Source organism: Cuculus canorus, chromosome 1 (assembly GCF_017976375.1).
Source record: "Cuculus canorus isolate bCucCan1 chromosome 1, bCucCan1.pri, whole genome shotgun sequence".
Classification (NCBI taxonomy): Eukaryota; Metazoa; Chordata; class Aves; order Cuculiformes; family Cuculidae; genus Cuculus; species Cuculus canorus.
The window spans coordinates 91,408,523-91,422,694 of NC_071401.1; the positions used below are offsets into that span (position 1 = coordinate 91,408,523).

Here is a 14,172-nt window from a genome sequence, read left to right on the forward strand (position 1 = left end):
CATTTGAGTCTTACACCTGCAAGTGAAAGCTGTGTACCCCCATGCATTTTTTCTAAGGTAAAGAACTGCATCTTCCATGTGCAAAGCTTACCAGGTAGATCAGAGGAGCAGTATTTGCATACCCCAACATCAGCTGCCACCATCTCCACTGCTCGCTGTGCTTCAGCCTTCTAACCAGGGAGCTATCAGCTTCCACACCCCTTGATGCATCAGTAAATAGCCTCAGCAAGAAGCACAACATCACAAGTCTTCAGCATAGCTTTACTCTTCTTCCCAAGGCTGGCTTTCATAAAGGCACTTATTTGGCTTGTACCTAGACTCCATCCTTCCCATCTACAAAAGACCTCATGCAGTTGTAGGCTTTGTTAAATAGCTTGTTACAGTCAGATTTCATTCACCTGTTCTTGTTCCAGGCAACTTCAGCAGTGCCTCCTTTTTGGTTTTTGCCTTCTGCTGTGCTGATTTTACCAGCTGAAAGCAGCATGAGATAGGGTGGGTTTTTATGGAGTCATCACAAGTGTTACAAGGTTTGTACACCATATTGTGCAGGAAGGAACTGTTACGCTGGGCTCAGATATGCAGGGCACCACTTCATCTTTAGAAAGAGAATAAAAAGCTGAAAAGCAAATAGATGCACTTCTAAAATCATTATCAAATTTACAAGTGACAGCAATCCTGAGACAGGACCAACACTCTTTCTCCTTTCGTTCATCAAGCAAATCCTTATTGTCCATTTTTCTGAATAGAGCGACAAGTTTTGTTGATTTCAGGATTATTTTTTCTTCATCCATGTGCAACATCATACATTGCAACCATGCTCTCTCTTAATGGTATCCTCTGGACAGGACTCTTCCCATCAGAAAGCTCTTCTGGAGACTCACTACAAAACACGTGTAGCAGCCTCAGGCACACTAATCTCTATGCTGTGGTTAGTTAACCACGGTCAGACATAACCACAATTTGCTTTCAGATGCAGTCTTGCCTCAGAAAGACTCTGCTGAGCACAGTTCTACTCAGCTCCCCAGACCCAAACAGATCAGGGATGGGTCTCATGCAGCTCCCTCCATTCCCTGCCCTTCCTCTGGGTGGTGGTGTCCTTCTAGGTGTGCTGGGTACAGCTAATGGCTAATGGCTTGGGTATGTCACCAGCTGCAGGGCTGAGGCAGTCTCCCTGCAGAGTGTAGGGTCATACATGCCATGGCAGCACAGGTACAATGCAGTGGAGGCCAGGCTTTACTGGAAATAAAATAAGACCATTGTTTGGATACTGTTGTAATTCAGGTTCCCCTTAAGAAGCAAAACTTGGTCAGTGATTGATGCAGTCTGAAAAGGGATGAGCTCCTCACACAATAAGTGGAGCTTCCTTCCACTGACAATCAGAAATAGAGATGTATTTTCAGCTAAAACTTTATATTGTTGGGCAAAAGTGGACTGAGATTTTTCAGCTGAAAAAATCTGAAAACCTGAGGAAAGCAGATATTTGGTGATAACGATCAAAGACACTTAAGCTTGAATTTAGCTTTCAGAATTAAACTTCCCCTTCAGCTTTCATGCCTGTCTGGGCGGATATAATGTAACACCAAACGAGCCTCAAACCAAATGCTGATTAATTTGGAAACAGAGGCCCAAGCCTGTAAAAATCTGAGCCTTGACTGATGTTAGTGATTTTAATGGGGAACTGGGATTCTCTTTGGTCTTTAGCCTAATATATGCACACAGCTGGTGCAGGCCTAGAACACAGGAATGTCACCACAACGTGACCGACAACATTTATTTCTATATTTAGTCTGATCACTTACCTCTTATGCTTCACAGAACGTTGGCCATGAAAACAGATTGAGTTGTTTCACAGTGAATTTCAGCTTTTCTTCTTGGCACAGTTGCAGACCCATGCTGCTTTTGTTCTGCTCTCTGCTGGGGATGAGCTTTCCATCCAAATTAATTCATCTGCTTTTTAATTTATAAAATCATTTTATTAAACAGGTTTGGTCAAAGAGTCAATGTAAGCCCACATTTTGTGCTGAAAATACCTAGTTGTCTATAATTTATAAATGCATAGAAACCTTCTTGCATTACCCAGTCCTCCCCTAGAAAACATAACACCATGATCTAGGAAGAGTTTTCCTGCATGATAGCAGCAGACTCCAGAGCTTGTGCAAGCGTCAGTGTACTTTCAGCTAACTTGGAAGTATTTATAAAAACAATTGTTATGTCTATGAGTGAGTTGCATCTGGCGCCCTGCCCTGCCTGTCCTCCTTGTTCGCCAGCAGGCTACTCTCAGCCCAGTCCTTTGCATGTGCTGGAATTGGTTGGTAACATCTCTGCACAGTGTCCAGGCCACCTATACAAAGTATGTGTCTCCCCGAGGCCTTGGAGAAGTCATTTACCTAAAGTGGGAATTACAGACCTTCTTTCTGGGGTACTGGGAGAGCAACTATACCAAAGACCACAACAGGGCACAGGGCATGCGCACCAAGCCAGATCAGCAGAAAAATGCCCTGTTCTGTCAGACTCTTTGCAAGATGTCACAGGAGAAGGGAGACAGGGGCCTCTATCACATTTTTTACAAATTGGGAGCCACAATCTGGTAGGTAAGCAATGGGAGCTGGGGAAAACATACTCATTCAGGACTTCTCTCTTGCCGATATAACACCCCTTTCCTGCTTCTCCTTTTTTCAGCCAGACTTCCTACAAAACTAAAACTTGCTTAATCGTGTCTGCCCGTCTTCATCTCTCTGCATCCCCTTCTCCCCTTGTGAACTAACAATTTAATTAATATCAAACCTGACACCTAATCTCAAAGATGAAGATCCCCAGAAGACAGGAGGGAAATCACCAGCTAAGGAGATGAATTCAAGCAGCATCCATAATGACAAAGTGAAGGCAACTTGCACACAGCAACATCTGTCCTGCTGCACAGCTGTCTGGGCACTGAGCACCCAGGGCCCTCAGTCCTGGCATAGCACACATTGCCTCCTGCTTGGCTGAGAGCAGGAGGACATGGGCAGAAGTGGGAGGAAGAGAGACAATAATGATGATACAGTGAAGGCAAATTATAAGTAACCTGGTATGCCCAGCTCTGTTGCGCACTGAGAAAGTTGTCTGTTTTTTTATTTCAGGTCAACCAGACACAATATGCCATGCGTTTGTTGGAGAAACTGTGGTTTTGCCCTGCACCACCACCCCTCCTGGAGAACAGGCCCTTTCCAAATCCATGCTTTACTGGCAGATAGAATCTGTCCTAGTGCACTTTTTTCACAATGGGCAGGATTCACTTAAGTTCCAGGACAAACATTACCATGGCAGAACTAGTCTTTTTTTGCATCAGATGAAGCATGGCAACTTTTCCTTAAAGCTCTCCAATGTCCAGTTACAGGATGCAGCTGTATATACTTGCATCTACAAACAGACTGGGGATCATCTCATCAAAACACAGAAATCAGAAATTAAACTCATTGTATCAGGTAGGACCTTTTTTTTTTTATTTCAGAGAGAGAGGGAGTTGAGGGCAGAATTGCTTCCTGACAAGCTATATAGGGCCATTGATTAGGACAACTTAAATTTTTAAAGGACGTCTTCACTCACTTTCACTCTGTTCCTTGCTTTTCTGGGAAGAATAAGAAATGAGAAGGGGGAAAAAATGCATCTTTGTTACTCTTCAGCAAAGCACATCCACAGAAGCAGCAGGACTTCTGATAGCAAGATGCCTGCCTCTTCCCACTCCCTTTGCCAGAGACATTAATGAATAAGAAAGTTTCCCCAACTTTTAAGTGTTTGGCCATTTATAATTTTGTACAGTCCTGGATCCACTTTCTCCTAGAGGAATGGGAGAGTTTATTTCATTGCTTGCACTAGGGTCTGTGAAGCAGGATTAGTTTCAACTCTGGCAACTGGTTCAAAGCCCAGGCCATATGCCATTTCAGATGAAAGACAGGCAGTTGCTAATTACCTTTCCCTTGCAGCTGGAAGATCTGGATCTGGTGGAAAGGCTGGACACTTGCAAAAAGAATTATTATTCTTCCTTAGAAAAATAAGTGAGACTACAGCACATGCTTGAATAATGCCAAACAACTGAGCAAACATGTTTGGATTACCTACAAGCATGGCCGATGGAATGATGGGTCATTGAGTATGAACAGTCGCCCAACTGAAAAATGAAATTGAAAAAGGGGGATATAGGTCAAAGCAAATATTTTTTAAGTTCTTGACTGAATAAATCACATGGAAACTTTCATTATGGTCAACACGCAATTATTTTGGCTTAAAAAACGTTATTTTCAAGTAACATAAACGCTTTAAAATCTTTTGGTTTAATGCACATCATTTTCACAAGAAAAAAAACATTTTTGAAATGTAAAGGGAAATGCATTGGTCCAGAAAACTTCAAACCGAACTGGTTTCCAGCTGTCAAAATGAAAAAAAAATGCTCTGAAAATGCAGAATCAAAATGTTTTCATCATCTCATTTTTGAGAGCAGCAAAGTATCTTTTACTCTGACTTAATTCTGTGATCATACTTAAACTTTCAGTTTGTTTAACAAATGTATTCTTTCTCAGAAAAAAAACACCAACCCTTAGATCAATTATTAGTATTCTTTTTATTCTTGCTTAAACAAATAATTGATTATTGTGTCTTTTTCCAGCTCCATCTAGCACTGAGAAAGCACCTTCCCCTTCTGGTAAGGCAATACTGCTTAAACTGATGAGGGTCTAAGTGATTGTTCAATGCTTTAACTTGAATTTGGAAGACTGCTAAAATATGCTGCATAAAGAAATTCCAACAGCTGTATGGTACTTGTTCTCTTTTACTAAGAGACTAGACACACTAAGTCTAGTAAAATATAGCCATCCCAGAGAGGGAAAAATACCTCCACCACTAAGACAGACCTAGACCACAGAAAGAAGAACACTGAAGTGTCAGTGGTCACTAATCCATAAAGCTACTCACCATTATGAGCATCATAAAAAACAATTAAAAACAAGCAACATGAAAGCCATTTGGTTCTGGGAGTTAAGGCCTTTGTAAATTACCTTAGTATGAATGAACTACCAGATAAGAGATTTGGAGGTGAGTCCTTTTGGGGAAATAAGGTAATAAACATTCTAAAAATGCATGATTAATAACTCTACATAAGGTGTTCTGGGAAAATTAAGGTAGATCTCATCCAAAGGCAATTAGGAAGTACAGTGCAGATGTTAATGTCTAGGTTTAATCATTACGGAGAAGTAACTATGTTAAGGGTGTTTGTAAACACTTCTGGAGTGAATGCAATACAGAAAGGCTTTTCATCTCCTTGTTAGTAAATTCTCCTGCAAAAATCCTGCTCATAAACCAAATCATTCGTATTAGCTCTACAAAACCTTAAACTGCTATCAAACCTGTAACATTTTGCCATGCAAAAATCAATAGCTGCAATTTGTATCCCACTGTTCCTGAAAGATATAATCCATTACACAACAACAATTACATTACAGTTAACATAATAAGTTCAGCCACAATACAATGCATTAGGTTACAGCCAGATTAAGCAGCAATAAAATCAAATAGAAACTAAGGAAAATAAATGTTTCAGTGTTTCATCCCATGACCACATAGAAAAAATCAGCTCTGTACTTCATGAGCAATAAACAACTTGAAAAATTAAAGGAAATATCCTTTTTAGACTTAAAATAGCTCCTAAAGCTGTCCGAAAGGTCTTTAAAGAACATGAAGTTAAATTCAATATGGTATCACATGTATGAGGGACACAGCACCACAATATAACATTATAAAAGCAAAGAGAACAGGAGCTAGAATATCTATAGCTGTTACCTTCCACGAGAAATAAGAAATTATCAAGAGTCAAACTTCTGAATGCAGTTAATAATGGAAGTTTCTCAAAACGAAAAGGTAAGCAGACTGTCATTATAGGAGATAGTAGAAAGCACATTTGATTCAGTCAAAAACTTTTTCTCAACATAAACTGTTTCCTACCATGAAAAGGTATTGTCACTGAAAATGAAAAAGTGATTGGGACAAGGGGGAGTGTTTCAGCTTTACTACAGGAGAACAAACTGAATCATACACTTTATATACATGAAGGTTCTTGTTCTGCTGGATTTTGAGGGGCTTGGAGATGGAGCAAAGAATAAAAGCCAAATTTTTTAAACAGAATTTTTTGCAAAAAAAGGAAAAAAATATTTCCTGCTGTCAACTTCTTTTAAAGAAAATCATCCTTAACTATCACTTCTGCTTTTTGAAGAAAATCATTAGCCATAGCTCCCATTTTTTTATTTTCAGCAATTTCTTAAGAAAGGGAGGTAGAACCTCTTTTATATTAGTTGTTATTTTGGAAAGGACTTAGAAAAGTTAAATGACCTGCTGAGAACAAAGAAATAGTTCTCACACTTTGTAACCATCATAACTAGATTGGTATATATTTATTATTTTTATGTAAAACAGAAACTTTTTTTTCTATTTCACCTCTGCATCGTTTCTGTTTGCTTATTTGCTGGACTGACTTTTTTCCTTATTATTTTAAAGAGCCTAATTTTACTGTCATTCTGGGTTTCTTGCAAGAGTCCCTCTAGATCAATCAAAACTTATTTTAATTTTTTTCTGAGAAAAGTGCATTTGCCCAGGCCTGGAAGAGTCACAATAGGCCAGGAGTGCTATAAGCCTACATTTATATCAAAGTGACTACCTGATGTTTACTTGCTCTTTACATGCTACTACCACATACTCCTTCTAGGAAGAGGAGGAGGAAGCACCCTACTAGTGATAAGTTAACTGCAGCAACATACTGAAAGCTGATACCACAGCAATAGGAACTGCCTAAGAAGTGGTGTAGAAAACAATATACAACTGGATCCTCCCAGAGAAAGACTTGGACATAAATGCTTCTAAGAAAAATTTCTCTACTGGTTAAGTCAGTGGTTCAGTGAAATCTCTTTTTACTTCTGTACGATGTCCAGCATAGGTTGCAGATACCACCTGTGGCAAGGGTAATCTGTGCCCCGTGTCCACACTGGGGCTTACATACCAATAGTGGTACACAGCGCCACTACCACCCAAGTGCCTGTGGCATAAGCTTTTTAATACCTCTTACCATTATTTGTGGACTCTTAATCACAATCTCAGGCCTTGGGTGGGTAGAATGATAATAATGTAATTTATACTCTTTTAATTGCTGTTGTTCTATCAGGAATTTAAACAAGTATTCTCAATCATCCAGAAAAGAAAGTTCTCTTCATTGTTGCTGACTGTCTGTACCTTTTCTATGAAGGAGAAAAAGTGACATGTCACAGTATCTTGATAGTTTTTTTTCTGGATGGTACGCACACATGCGGAGAGGAGAACTTTGAAAATGAGACAAAATCCCGATGATTTTACAAACAATCTTCCATGGAGGCACTCACGTGAAATATATCACACAAACTCCAAATATACTTCTTGTCCACTCACCAGTAACATGCTGACTTTCTCTTTTTTAATTTTTCAGGACACAGTCAGATTTCCTTCAGAAGCCTTGCTGATGCGCCGTGTCTGGCTATGCTTCCCCTCTCTTTCCACCTGCTGGTCACACTAGGGGTTTGGCACTTGTAACTGGAGAAACCAACCTTCTCTTTTGGGAGCTTTCCTCACCAGAGGACCTTGATGGGCAGAACAGCTCTGTAGAGCTGGTGTGAGAACCGTTTTAGAGCCATGTGGAAGAAACACCCTTAGCTGAAAACAGACCCAGCATTAGGTGTTTACGCCCTGCATTTTGGTGTTCCACCAAGCCAAAGGCAGCAAAAGTCAGAGGTGGCAAGTCTGCTTTTTCATTGTTTCTTGGAACCCAGTTCTAGTGCTGCCAGAATGAACTTTTTACTTTGGATTTTGTGGTTTTGCTTTAATGACATGACAAAAGACTCAGAAAACTACAAGGTCACATTATAATTGACCCTAGTGAGATCTTCTGCCAAAGATCTCATCTGCTGTCCTTCAAGAGAATTGAAAGGAAGAAAAGGGGTAACTACCCTCTGTGTCAGATAAAAACTGGAAGTAGGAAGATGCTTGTGTTTTGTGAAATGTAAGGATGGAAACATTGTGAAACTTGAGGCTGTGGAACTTTAGCTTCTGTTTTTACTCCAGAAAGCCCATCAGTATGGGCTATCAGTAACAATGTTTTTTCCACAAGCAATGTAGTATTTCTTCAGCGGAAGGGTGAAGCTAACCAAGAAAGATGATAGAAGTTCATAAAATATCAACATAGAGGAAGGAAGTGACGTATTATTACAAAATTGACTTCTAAATAAGCCAAAAGCTTTAGAAGGCTGAATTCAGTATTTACTTTATTTGTCACGAAACACAGCAAGGTAAATGTGAACTTTGCGCAAAAGCTGGATTGCTAAGCTAGAACTGTGCAATAAGAAATTATTACTGTGACATTGTTACTTTTAAAATCACAATTAAAAGCTGGTCAGAACAATTGTAACTGATACCTATGCAAACTAAAAGAGTTTAGCTCTGGCAATGTTCAACTCAGGTAGCCTAGCTGTCCTGTGTAAAACTAAGACTGAAAGGATCCTTTATACCAACGATATCAAGAAAGTGCAGAAGCTTCGTTTCAGGCCAGAGCTGCTGCAACCACCTGTTACAGAACTGAGAAGTGTCTGGAGAACTATTCATCCAGGTCGGTGAACAGGAGTGACTGCAATGCACTCCTTCTGGCAGAGCCCTCAAGAAGACGGAATTTACTCATAAAGATGCAGATAAAGTCATTTTGATTTGGAAGAGTTCCAACCTCTTTCCAAAGGAAATTCAGGGTTGGTTTTGCAAGGAAGGTAACAGAATAAAATAGAGCTTAAAATGGCATCCATTGAGGTAAAGGATATAGTTACCTTTGACTTTCTTAACGAAGGGCGCTTTCCCATGGTGGGGAAGAGACAAAATCCCATGCACGGCCTGTGCTGCTGCTGCAGTGAAACTCAGTTGGTACTTAGGCTACCCTAGGTACAGAGCAGCTTTGCGTAGCAGCTGGGGCCCCTCTTCACAGAAAGATTTACGTATAAGAACTGTACATATTTTGATTGTCTTTTTGTGTCCTACCCTCCAAATGTTTGTCATAGATTCCATTTATTTTTCAAAACAAAACTTGACTAAAAACTAAAAATAAACCTCATGAGAGCAACCACTTGGGCTCTAAGAGTTCTTTATAACGGTGTTGTTCCTACAGCTAGCTAAGCTCCCTGTGCAATCAGAAAGTCCAAAAGATGGAAGTCGTACGGGTCTGTCAGTCCCACAAGTCTGAACTGCTTGCCCTCATCTCAAGGACAGTATGACTTCTAGAAATCTAATAGCTACTTAAGCAGCCCTTCACTTTTCAAAAGGTGTTGCAGCACACGTCCAACACGAGTACCTCCACTCACAAGTGCAAGCTGCATGACTAAACAGCTGCAAAAATTTCTTGGGCAAGCAAATGATTACTTAAATAACTTTATGTGGGCACGCAGGGCTAGAACCGAGCCTCACTGCTCTGGAAATGTGTAGAGGGACAGCCCAGCTGTACATTTAAGAGCGGGCACTGTGCTGGCCGGTGCCTACAGGGAATGCCCACTTCCCTCAGTCGTCTGCCTCTTTCACCCTCGTAAGTGTTTCTCCCTGTGCAAACTGGCATGAGTCACAGTAAGCACATGAGCAGATGAAGGCAAAAGGAATAAAGGGTGGAGGGAAGAAAACTGGATGACCTCTAAATGTTGCCTACAACCTTATTTTTTATGACTCAGATTTGCAACAGCACTTGGGATGTTTTAAATGTCCCTGTTTATTTTATTTTCCCAGAGCTGTACTTAATTCCATTCCCCAGAGTAATATACAACTGTCATTTTCTTCTCCTGGCAGAGAGCAAGGGAAGGTTTGGATGATTAGCAACCCTTGATTTGTCCTTCTTTGCCTAGGTGATGACAAACAGCAAGCATATGTCTTGAACTTCACTCAATGTGCAGAACATGAGCAGCACATACTTGTTTCTTCCTGTTTTCATCACAAACAAGAGGGATAGGTTTGAAAACTAAGAAGCAAAATAACAATTCACACATCTAAGAAGGAGGAAATCTCCACTTCTCTCACTCATAGTACCTTGGTGGCCCATAGCTATATGGTTCATATTGCAAGAACACTGGTGGATAACCTGCCACATTAAAGAAATTCTTAAAGAGATCCTTGTACAAGTATTCTTGCAAAACAACAGCTGTAAGTTTATTTTCTCATGTTTGACAGTGACACTGGTGAGAAACAAAACAGGGTTAGTTTGCTCATCTTGTAGTTTAAAGTGAGGCCAGTTTAACTGGTTAATGCTTTCCACTGAGCTCCCTTCAGTTCCATATGATGTGGAAGAAAATGGCCCACATAGATCATCAGCAAGAAATTAATGTAATACATTTAATGCAGATTTTTCACCATTATTTCAGCTAAGCCTGAAGGCAGTCATTTACATAGCTTGATAATCAGCAGTTGAACAAAGGGTACTGAAAATAAGCATGGAAAGTGATTGTTTTTAAAAATGCAGCACAAATCTCATGTTGCTATGGGTAATGCAATCCTCACTGCAACTTCTGTTTCAGCATCTGGGATTGTCCAAGTTTAGACCCTTCTCTTCCCCTCTCTATCTCTTTCCACAGAGATTCTGACCACCACTGAAGTCACCTTGGAAAAGAAAACCAGATATGAGTTCCTTAATTCTTCTGAAGGCTAAGGCTCACCCATACAACAGGCAAGCTTCCCCTCAGCCATTTCAAGCCACAGAAAGGAGGAAGAAAAACAGTTCAAACAAAGGACTCAAGCCCTGGAATGCAGGCAGCTCTCAATTATTTGCAGATGGAGGATTATCTAAACTCCCACTCTGAAAAAATAAAAAAATATGTTTGTATACACACATATATAAGATACTGCTAGCTTGTAAACACACAGATTCTTCCAGAAACAGTGCATTTCGTTCCAGGGGTAATCATTGGCCTGATAAAAGTTCCTTCCTACAAACTTTAGGTTTAGGTCACTTTGGCTATAATACCATTATTGTTAAAAAAAAAACCAACAAAACAAACCCAACCAAAACCAAAACAACAACAAACAAAACAAGGCAAAATGAAAATCTAAAAAAACACTACCACAAAAACTCACTGTGTACTTTTACAACTTTATACTACAGTTCTCCTCACGTTTTAGAGACAATTATCCCACAAGAAGGCTTTAAAGCTTTACTTAAGTGTATTTGATATTATACTTTCAGGGGGATAAATAAGAAGTCACTGTGTTGAAGAAATGACTATTAACAAGACAGTATTCATGATGATGGACTTTGATTTTCTACTCCAAAAGAAATAGGAAGCATTATTTGTTTGATTCTCTCTATGTGTCCAAACTGTCACCATAGCATCGTCACACAGAAAAAAAAACAGCTGGATGGAACACTGCGCTGGGGTTAAGGGTCCACCTGCACAAACTATTGCTCACACAGTGGTGCCCCTCACCGCGTTCCTACTCACCCTAAACGGGGCTCTATCATAGCCACAAACTGAAGGGAAAAACCAAAAAGTGCACCTCCATACTTAACTCTCATTTCTGCTTTTCAAAGAAAAAATCACCACTGCCCAATTTGTGAACACCACAAAAATCTGCAGAGAAACATTCTGTAAAATGGGGTTTGTGTGTAAACATCAATGAGGGGAAAAATGCAGCAGGCAGAAACACAACTGAGAGGTAAAAACTGCACCCCACAGGTTAACCTCACCATATCACTAGAGAACCAACACAAGCAGGAGAGGCATTTATTGCAATTCAGTTCTTAAATGCTTTCTGAAGATGAAAAATGGCAGGATTCATAAGCCAGCTACCACATGCCTCCTTGTGGAAGCCTGAAGAATACACATTTTTTACAATTCCTATTTCTGATCGTGTTTAACAAAACATATTAACCATAAACTTCCATCTACTCGGCTGAAACTAACAAAACCCTCCACACCTCCAAACAGCTCTATGGAAGCAAAGGAAAAACCCATCTTGGCAGACAAATGTCTCCATCAATCTCTTAAACTCACATGGAATTTCCCTCCAAATTTACACTGTCTGAAAGCCAAGATGAAAATCTTCCAGCAAAGTTAAAAGGTCTTTTATTAATAAACAAAAAATTAAAATGTGTGTAGCAAAGGTTTGTACTCAGCACCATACTGTGAAATTAGAGAGAATTACAAAAATGAAAGGCAATTCTGGTGCATGATTCTTCCTCCCTTATCTCTGAATGATGGATGGAAAAAAAGAAGAGTTAAAAGATACTTTAAAAGGTGATTATTTCTGAAAATAAAATTATGTCTTTGATTTGCCGAGGGCACATCTGTTTGCCCCATCTCCACTAAATGCCCAAGCTTCCAGCACTGACCACACCATATGGGTAGCTCGCTTTCTCCAGCTACCTTGAAGAACATTTCAGGCACCGAGGAGGAGCCGTTTCCTTAGTTACAACTCACAGCCCTAGCCCTCAAACAGTTGCTGATATTGAGACCATCATTTTAGAGTATTGCTGTAATTTAGCAGATGAGGGGTTGTGCCAAATTATGTGAGTGTCTCACTTTGCATACTTGATTCTATCCACGTGCTACTCTGACAATTCAACCTGAAAGCCACGAGCTCAGGGATCCACTGCATCTGCTTAGAAAGGTACATAGTAAATTATTAGGAGTCTTCACTATTTGGGTGTCTGGATACAAGAACGTCAAAGGACTGTAAAAAGAGGCAACATCTGGATGATCTTCCCACCAACTTGCAACAGCTGGTCACTGCATGATGCTAGCAATTTCTTCAAGAAATCATCTTTTCCCTCAGGACACTGGAATCTAAAATTCAGAATCTAAGAAAGCTTTAAGCCACCATGGCTGCACTTACTGGGAACTGCAGATATGAGACATCCTACATATCTATACACAACCTGCTGTGGTGAGGGATGCTAATGGAAAGAGAAGAGTTGGGCTCAATTTAGATCAGTCTTAGAGCAGAAGGTACCATTGACGCAGGCAGCAGCTGCTCTCCCTCTGTTCTGGGGATTTCAATACCATCTCTGTTTCGCGATACTTTCTTATGTTACCAAATTTCTTCTAAAACTCCTGCAGATGTATGAAAGGCACATAGTTTTACAAGTCACCACATTTTATATGAATAATGACCTCCCATGATCTGCTAAATCTCTCTATACAAAATTTGTATTTAAAATGGCTATTTACATTCAAGCAAAGCTTACGGAGGAAAGGCTTTATTTGCACTGAATTACATAGCATCAGTATTTTAAATTCTCTTTCTTACCAACCTGATACTGAAAATTGCCTAAAGAATTTGATGCACAAGCAAAACAGTTACAGACTATCTCCAAAATCCACTTTACAAAGTATGCCTGCTAGGATGATTACTTGATTTCTGGGTATTTCTTTGTACCCACACTGGAGTTTACAGTCTGCGCAAGAGACCTCTACGAAATCCTCCAAGAAAGCAATGCCATCGTTGAAGTACGAATTCAGATCTTCTAAATCCTAACATGATTCTTAGTGACAAAAAAATAAATCATATTGTAAGAGGCTCCAGAAGCAAAAACACTCCATGAACAGTGACTGAGCAAGATGAGCACATACACCACTTATATTCAAAATGCATTTCTCTTCTTTACTTCCCCCAGTAAAATAAAAGTAATTCTATACTCCTAGCAAGTGTTCAGCCACGGTATTCCAACCCAACCTAAGGCTTGTGGATTCTATTTATGAAAAACACAATTCTTCCTTAAAAATATGGGTTCCCTTCAGCATGTTTGTCATGTCAAAGGAACTTTAATAGAGGGTAAGGGGTGTCATTTTGTTTGTTTGTTTTATTTCTATAAATGTTGCTTCCTGCTGAATAAAAAGGTGACAAATAACTTGGGAAGGGGGGAAGGAGTATCTGCTGGATTCTATATGGAAAAAATGTCTCAGACATGAAGAGAACTGAAAAGGAGGAAAACTGCTAGAATGTATCAACTAGTTGCAGAAGCAGCCATCAAACAAAACTGAAGGGACAAGGCTGAGACAAAGAGAGAAATTAATTTATTTATACATCATTACTCCAGACATTCAATATTTCTTTGGCGGAAGCTTTATTACCTGAAAGCAGGGAAAGCAAAGATAATTTGAGCTTCTA

At 39.8% G+C, this 14,172-nt stretch overlaps 1 protein-coding gene across 1 annotated transcript in view; it reads left to right on the plus strand.

Moving 5' to 3' along the window:
- The window catches only part of LOC128853525 (programmed cell death 1 ligand 1-like), a 33,263-nt gene extending 25,555 nt beyond the window's left edge, over positions 1 to 7,708 (plus strand). The window contains exons 4-6 of the mRNA XM_054079114.1: positions 3,120 to 3,464; positions 4,643 to 4,678; positions 7,481 to 7,708. Coding sequence (XP_053935089.1) covers positions 3,120 to 3,464; positions 4,643 to 4,678; positions 7,481 to 7,584 — 485 coding nt within the window. The 3' untranslated portion in view covers positions 7,585 to 7,708. The remainder of the gene's footprint in view (positions 1 to 3,119; positions 3,465 to 4,642; positions 4,679 to 7,480) is intronic.
- The last annotated feature ends 6,464 nt before the right edge of the window (positions 7,709 to 14,172 follow it).